The sequence below is a fragment of the Lagenorhynchus albirostris genome, chromosome X, assembly GCF_949774975.1.
Source record: "Lagenorhynchus albirostris chromosome X, mLagAlb1.1, whole genome shotgun sequence".
Classification (NCBI taxonomy): domain Eukaryota; kingdom Metazoa; phylum Chordata; class Mammalia; order Artiodactyla; family Delphinidae; genus Lagenorhynchus; species Lagenorhynchus albirostris.
In genome coordinates, this window is record NC_083116.1 from 58,759,370 (window position 1) to 58,768,116 (window position 8,747).

Consider the following 8,747-nt stretch of genomic DNA (forward strand, 5'->3'; position numbering starts at 1 on the left):
TAATAGAGGAGAAAGGGAGAAAATGTCAAAAGTTAACAACTGTAGAATCTGATTTAAGGAGATGAGTTCTTTGTACTCTTCTTGCAACTTTTCTGTAAATGTGAAATTATTTCACAATAAATTATACTAAAAAAAGGACCAAGTTAGAGCACTCACATTTTCCCATTTCAAACTTAATAAAAAGCTACAGCAATGAAGACAGTGCAATACTGGCATAAAGATAGAAATATAGATCAATGGAATAGAATTAATTGAGAGTCCAAAAATAAACCTTACATTTAGGGTCAATTAGTTCTTGACAAATGTGCCAAGACAATTCAATGGGAGGATGAATTGTCCCTGCCAGTTACATGGCTCTGTGAATTTCTGTCACAAGAGCTCTATTGTGAATTTTGTCACAGGGGCCCAAAATTTCAGGTTTTGCTATAGGCAGAAATATAAGTATAAAAATACATCCCAAAGTTAAGTGCAAATATTGGTTTTCAATTATTTATGCTGTTCCTTTCCTTCCATTAGTCCAGATGAGTGAATGGATATAACGGTATTTTCTCTGCTTACAAAATTAAGTTCTGTTTAACTCTACTGGCTCTTTCATGATAAACAGAAGGACTTGTGTTTCAATTAGACTAAGGTAGAGTAAATATTTTGCTTTAACCATATTTTGATCAGTACCAAAATATGCCAAAAACAAATTATAAAATTATTTACCTAGTAAAGTAATACTAGTCATTCTTGAGGTAGAGGGAAAGAATAAGAAATCTAGGCAAGGGTGTATAATCCTCTCACAGGAAGAGAAAGCAATTATTTGAAATAAAAAATACAATCTACCACCACATGGCAAGTAGCAGTTCTTAACCCATGGTAGGTGCTAATACATACTTGTTGAAGAACTAAATGAATGAACTAAAATGAACAAATATTATGAAGCAGCCTTATGTTCTGTAGGCATTTAAACTACTTCTTCCTCTTTTCTCCCATAGTAACTTTTAGATACCTTTTATTTTGAATACAACTTGTGTTTACTTATCAGTTTCACCCACTAGAGTCCATTCCTTGAGGACAGTACTTTGGTCTTGTTCTTCTTTGCCCTCCCTCCTTTATAACTGATTGATTAATTCATTCATTTCCTTTAATTGCCAAATTTCACTCTAATTCATCCACCATAGGTAGCTATTTTCAAATATTTAATGATTATCTTTTTGTTTGAATTTTTACAAAATGCATATTGTATTAATGTGTACATGTATTTTTAATTTTGTTACACATCTCATTTTTTCTTACTGTTTTCACAAAATAAATGGTGTATTACAGTTGTTTTGTTTCTTATCCTATTTTCATAAAACATAGCCTTTTATATCCATCTGTGTTCCTATGTGTACATATAACCCATTTCTTCTAGCTGCTATATAGTACTACATGATGTACATCCACCACATTTCACCTATCCCTGTCAGTGATGGACACCTATATTGCCTCAAACTCCCCATCACCATAAAAAACCACTGCGATGAATATCCTCCTATAAGTGCCCTCATGAACTTGTATATCTTTGTGATATACACTCAAGAACAGAATTGCCATGCCATAGGACATGAGTATATATTTAATTTCACTAAATAATATCAGATTGATCTCCACAGTGGCTGTACCTGCCAATACTCCCACCAGCAGTCCATGGGGGCGCTTACATTCCAATATCCCTAACAACATTTGGACTTAACCAGCATTCTATTTTCCTCTAGCTTAATAAAATGTTATCTCATTGTTCTAATATGTAGTTATCTGTTAATTATTTTGAGCATCTCTTCATGTGCTTATTAGTTTTAGTGTTTTCTCTTCTATATACCTCTTGTTCTTATCTTGTTGATCTTTGTATCCCCAATGTTTATCACCATCTCCTGCACATTATAGGCATTAAGATTTTTTGAAAGAATGTATAAAATAAGAAGAATGTATGAAAATATAAAGTATTCACAAGACTTGTTAACAGTATGGATGTAGACGATTCTTTAAAATGATGGAATACAGCAGAAAAATCAAATGTGGTAAAGATAAAGGAATTTTGCACATGTTGAATTTGATGCACCTAAAGATATCGAATAGGAATTTGGATGTATGAATGAATGACGTGAACTATAGAGCCAGGCTGAGGGGATATGACAGTAGCAGTTAGCCTAGTGATATGAGAAGTCCCTATTAAGTTTCAGAATGACTGAGAGAAAAGATCCAAAAACAGCCAGGCCAAATCTACATTAAGTATGCAACTCATGCCTTAGCTTAGAGTACTAATATCCATCAAGTCTATATAACTCAGGAGAGATTACAGAAGTGGGTTACATTTTCCCTGAATATGTTCAAATTATACTAAGCAAATTTTATTATCCACCACAGATTGCTACTTACACTGGTTGTCTCAGTGTATTTTTATCCCTGGGCAACCAATTTCCCAATTTAAATTACAAGATCTTAATAAGTTAGCTTTTAATAACAACTCTAAATATATCCTACCATATTTTCAACAACTGTATCACTTCTGGAAAGTATTCAAAAGTAAATTGTACCAGACCATGAACCCCAAAAGTATCCATCCATTGCCTTGTCCCTTCTAAGAAGTCTTAGAGCATCTGACAACTATATTGCTCCCTTCTGTGATTTCTAACATAGGTCACTATGCTGTTAACTACAGGACTGATGCACTGGCCAAAATTGACTGGACCAGGGATTGGTATCTGAGCCAAAGGCAGCCAACAAGAGACTGCCTTACAAAGGGGCCCGATGTACAATTTCTGCCTAAGAAGGGTATTTTGCAGTGGTTAGTGACTAGCCAACCTGATCAGATCTTCTCTCTAGGGAAGTCTGGATATGAAACATATAGAGTTAGCAGAAGCAGAAGTCATGAGAATGGTAACTACCAGAGTTGCTATGGTATCCTGAACGGTTCTTCTTGAGATTTGTTTAGCTGCTGAGACAGTTTCCTAGGCTTTCTTCCTAACCTATGCAACTTTCCAATAAACTACCACTTAAGATGACTTGAACTTGCCTCTGTTCTTCATAACCTGAAAAGCCTAATACCCTTTCTTCTCTAACCTGTATAAAAGCCACAAATTCTCGCCTAAATCACTGGTTCTCGAACCTAGCAACACATCAGAATCACTCGTGGGCTTTTAAAATATTAAAATGCCCCATCTGGGGCGGGGCTCAGGCAACAGTACCTTTTCTAAGCTGCCCAGATGATTCTAATGCACAGCTAAGATCAGGAAATACTGACTTACATGCGCCCATTATGCAAACATTTTAGGGTCCATGTCAAGCAATTTTTAATTTCCATATTAAATGAGGTTCACAGAACACCTAACAGCCACCTGTGAGGATGGCATCACAGGGAATAGCTCAGTCATATAGGTGTGGTAGGAGGCAAGGCACAGATCATTTTCACTCCATGGCATAAAGCAACATCCTGGAACCTATACCAAGTATGGTTAAGGATTTCAAAGCATACTTTCAAAGTTGCACTGAAAATACAGATGCTCAACAATGCTGAGTGGAAAGTGAAAAACTGATTTTGCTGGAGATAACCAACCGTCTTCCCAAGAATGAACTTCATTTGTTAGGTTCCAACTACTTTCTGATATCAGTCACATGAAACAAAAGAGGAAAGAGACAAAGACTAAAGTTGACACGAAGGCTGGTATTATCAAGGATTTTGAAACCTTTAGGTCTATGGCATCCATGTTCCTTCCCATCCCCATCATCCTTGACTCAAGTCCCAAAACACAATCCAGAGTCATGTATCATCTCCTGTATTCTAATTTCTACAGTGATCTGTATTTTCTCTTCACTGACCGAAGTTCCTGCTACTCCACCAAACTCCAAAAGCCCTTCCATTGTGTCTACCCTCTTCTCTCCTTGCCTGAAATGAAACATGACTGTCCCCTGAGGTCACTGCTTCCCTTGTAACTCTCAAGTGGAGGCTATTCAAAGTGTCTCAGGTCTAGGAGGTAGAGTTTGTCTTCTTCTGATTGCCAATGCTGCTTCTAAGCCATTACTTCCCCAGCCTTAGGTAAAAATATCTGTTCTTGTTAGTGAGAAAGTGGAACAACTGGAACCCTCATGAATGGGAATGTAAATTGGTACAACCACTTTGGAAAACTATTTGGCAGTAGCTACCAAAGCTGCATGCCCTATGACCTGGCGATCCCACTCCTAGGTATATACTCAACAGCAATGTGCACTTATGTGCGCCAAAAGACATATACAAGAATGTTGATGGGAGCATTATTTGTAATAGCTCAAAACTGAAAATAATTCAAATGTCCATTAACAGCAGAATGGATAAATAACTCATGATATATTCACCCTCTAGAATATCACAGAGCAATAAGAATGAATGAACTAGCATACATGTGTAACGGCTGAATCTCAAAAACAATGTTGGGTGAAAGAAGCCAGACATAACAGAGTAAATACTGCCTTATTCCATTTACATAAAGTTAAAAATAGGCTAATTAATTTATGGTGGAGAAGGAGCAAAGGGGAGGGCTTCGGGGCTGCTGGTAATTTTTTTTTTTTAATTTGGCTGCTGGGTGAACAAGTATGATCATTTTTGAAACTTTACCAAGCTGCTTATGATTTGTGTACTTAACTGTATGTATGCTATACTTCAACTGAAGAAAGTTTTCATAAAGGAAAGAAAAGTAATTCTCCTTTGAGACTTACACCACCCATCTATTCATCCTTAGCACCTGCCTCCTGGTCACTTCATCGCATTGAAGATTTAGGATACTGGTTAATAGTCTTCTTCTATACTCTAAATCCTGCCATAACTCTGAGTGACTTTAACGTCCATATGGCTGAACCACTCAAAAGCCTCACCTCACTCTTCTTTGACCTCACCTTTTTAGACCTTCATATTCACTCCACTGCAGTTACCCACTCCGTGAGTATACCCTGAATTTACCATTTCCCAGAACTTGTTAATAGCTAAAATCATAAACTCAACAAGCTTTTCTCTGACTACAACCTCCTATTTCAGCTTTGTTTTCCTTACTGCTTTACTCCTGTTCTTTAAGCCAATAAAACTATCTACCACAGAAAACTTTTTGAGAGAATTAAATGAAATAATGTGCATCAACAGCGTAATACAGTGTCTGACACATAGGAAATACTCAATACATGGTAGCCATATTTCAATATTAAGTATTCTATTAGAAACAAGTATCTTTTAGGATGAAAATTTTCCTCAAATTCACTCAATCTCTGGCATTAATGAAATCTAGCTTTTGACACTACATTCCTCCCAATCCTTTTAAATGAAAGCCAGTCATCCAGCCATTCTCTCTGATTCAGGAGGTCAGGAGGAGAGATCAGTACAGTACTTGTTCTCAAGGCTAATTCCACATCAGTGTTCCACCATCACATTTGCTCAAAAAGTTCTTATCTCTCAAAATGTATGTAAACTATTTTCAGAGTTGTCTACCAACTTTCAGGACTCCTTTCTACCTTATTCCTTGTTATTAATCTCTGGGGCTTCAAAATTAACACAGATCAGCATTTTTGTACCTAGGCCTCACAGATGCTTCCTCAAGCTTAAGCCCCACAATTCGAACTCAGACCATAGCGATTTCAGATCCAGATCTACCACTTATGACTGAGTGACTGTGGGAAAGTTACTCAACCTTTCTAAGCTTCAATTTCTTTACCTTTAAAATGCTGGTAATAACAGTACCTAGATATAGGGTCACTGTGAAGCATAAATGCGAAAATTCACATAACGTGCTTAGCAAAATGCCTAGCACAGTAAATATTCAATAGCATAATAGCTGTGATCACTATTATTAATTCTTACCAGTTCTTGGCATATTTCCACTTGTCTCCAAACCTGCTCAGGTCTCCTGAATTTTTTTTTTCACCAGTTTTATTGAGATTTAATTGGCATATAGTCTCCTACTTTTTTAAATGAAAAGAAACTTTCCTGGAATTTGCTACCCCCAACTCAAGATTTCTTCCGTACCTTTTGCTGCAACATTTCTCTAAAGAGTAATGTACACCTCCCTTCCAGAGGAGGCAAGGAGTAGTGGAAAGATCAGGGACTTTGAAGCCAAATATATCTGTGTTTGAACCTGGTTCTTCCACTTGGATAACCCGGAGCAAGCACTTTTTCTAAACCTCAGTTTTTCCATATGTAAAATGGGGATACTACCCATTTCTTAGGGTCATCAAGAAGATTAAACTGAAATAATACATGTAAAGCAGGTGGTCAAAGAAGGTGCTAAATGAATGCCAGTTTCCCACCCCTTATCCTTTCCCTAACCCCTTACAATCTAGGTTCTCACTCTACCACTTTACCTCACTTCAGCTCTTATTAGCATTGTGACTTTGGGCAATTTAATTGAATTTTCTAAACCTTAGTTTTTCATTTGTAAAATGGTGATCATTATCATCTACAACATAAAGTTGTCTTGAGAATTAAGTGAAATAACATATGCAAAGTATTTTAGCATGGTGCCTGGCCTTGCAGTAAGCACTTAATAAATGGCAGCTACCAGTGACTTATAAATAGCCAAATCAAAAGACTGTTCAACTCGCTCCTTCTACTGTTCAACTCGCTCCTTCTCTAGGCTTCAGTGACAACACACTATTCAGGTCTTCTTTTTAACCACTGACCATTCCTTCTCTCTCTGCACTCCCTCCATGATGTCTTTCTTTATTCTCTTCAACCAAGTGTGAACTCTCTCTTCTGAACCCTCAGATCACTTTGTACTTCTCCTGAGAACAAGGCACTTCCTCTACTCTGAATGACAATCATTTGTTATATGATACATCTCCACTACTTAATTTAATATATTTTATGTCCATTGCCTGGCACTTATTTATTCATGTAGAATTTATTGAGTCCCTAATATAGCTCATATATGTGCTAGGTACTAAGGATACAAAAAATAACATATTATAATTACTGTCCTCAAGCTTATAGTTTAGGAGGATAGAATACACAAGTAAATAGTCTACTATTTGCAGTATGATAAGTCCTATGGTAAAAGTATGCCCAGAATCCTCTCGAGCACAAAGAGGAGTTATTTAATCAGACTGGGGAGATCTGGGACACTATCTTGGAAAAGGCATTTTGTATTTAGCATACGGGGAGGCAGTACACAAATCCCTGTTAAATGAACGAGTGAAATATGAATAGGAACTAACTAGATGAGGATGGGAAATGGCACTTCAGGCCCAGAGAAAGAGCAGGGAAAAAAGGCTTGGAGTACAGATATTAGGAGAGTTCCTGAGAGACAGGAAATGAAGCTGGAAAGCCAAAGCAGAGTCGGCTCTTCCAGACATAGGAGCCTGACCTGACCCTAGAGGGCAGATGATGGAGTGCCAATAAAGATTTTTAAGTAGTGGAAGGGCATAATCAGATTTACATTTTAGTACTCTGGCAGTGCAGGGGGAAATTAATTCCATGAGAGCCAGGCTAGAGGCAGCGAGTCCAGTTAGAAGGGTGTTGTGATAATTCAAATAAATTCTGAAAGCAGAAATGGAGTGAGAATGGAGAATCAAGACGGATACTGAGCCTGAATTATTCATATTTGTATCTCCTGCAAGCAGTGCATTTTACACTTAAAACCCGCTACAAATATCTACCCGTAGGTATTTGTCTACTCATAGATATTTGTCGACTACTGTTACTGAAACCTACTTAGGGAACTGCAGCTAGCAGCCACATGTGTCACTTCCTGTACACAGATTCCTAAGTAAAGGCACCTTTTCCCATTACAGAACTCAAAAGAAACTTAGGTTTGTCATTCAAACCTGTAAAGTAACAACAGTGAATACAAACCCAGGCACTGCAGAGAGACTTGAGACGTCTCTATCCTGGTCTATTTCACCCAAAATAATGTTTGAACAAAGTCCTTCAAAGGGTCGTGAGGCCCCGCCCTGTGCACCCAGACAAATGCCCAGGATTCTTTTCTCTTTGTTTCATCTCAAGACCCAAGTCTGTTCGCTGCTCGTCGCCTGGCGGGCCATTTTCGCCCAGCTGTTTCCCAGTTTTCACCCTGCCGCTGTGTAAACAGTCAACAGCAGGGGATTGAGGAGAGAGAACCGTCCCAGGCTGAGGAAACTCTAAAGAGGAGAAGCAGGTGTCTTGAGGCTTCAAACGTTAAAGATTCCCTGACCTCGCCAATTCTCTCGCAACCCCATCTCCACCTCGCCTCTTGCTGTGGGACTCCCTTCTGAAGTTAGGAGGATCCCTTCTACAGTTATCAGAGGGCTACCAGCATCCAGAGAAACTAAGCAAAGTAATTTTTACTTACCCTAACGGCCGCCATAGCTGTAGCGCTCTCCGCCCAGGTCTTCGCACGGAGAGCGGAAAGGGACAAAATAGCTCAACTAGGCACCGCTCAAAGTAGCCCCACCCAGTTCCGCCCCTCGCCAGCTGGCTCCGCCCTTTCTCCGCCTTCCTAGTGCCGCTCTAGGAAGTTGCACAAGTTGGCCCTGTTTCTCCGGGGAAAACGGTTCAACCCTGTGGTGGACTGTCGCTATCCCTGATAACACCTTTCAGAATATTCTCCATAGTCCATTTGAAAGTTACTTTGCTGGGTGCAGAACTTTTCATTATGTTCGTTTTTTTCAGGCATATGTGATTTGTCTAGTTGAGGACTTAAAATCCAAGTCCGGCTGCCTTAATAAATAACTGTATAGTCACAAAAAGAACATGTTACCTCTGCAATACGTGGGCAAGTTCATACAGC

General features: G+C 38.5%; 1 protein-coding gene across 5 annotated transcripts in view; it reads right to left on the minus strand.

The window, feature by feature from the left end:
• Positions 1–8,375, minus strand: part of APOOL (apolipoprotein O like) — a 125,472-nt gene extending 117,097 nt beyond the window's left edge. Inside the window, exon 1 of one of the 5 annotated variants that reach the window (XM_060137432.1) lies at positions 8,310–8,375. In XM_060137432.1, the coding sequence (XP_059993415.1) occupies positions 8,310–8,324 (15 nt within the window). In that variant the 5' untranslated portion in view covers positions 8,325–8,375. The remainder of the gene's footprint in view (positions 1–8,309) is intronic. The other 4 variants (XM_060137430.1, XM_060137433.1, XM_060137434.1 and 1 more) reach the window with 4 other exon arrangements.
• Positions 8,376–8,747: the final 372 nt, after the last annotated feature.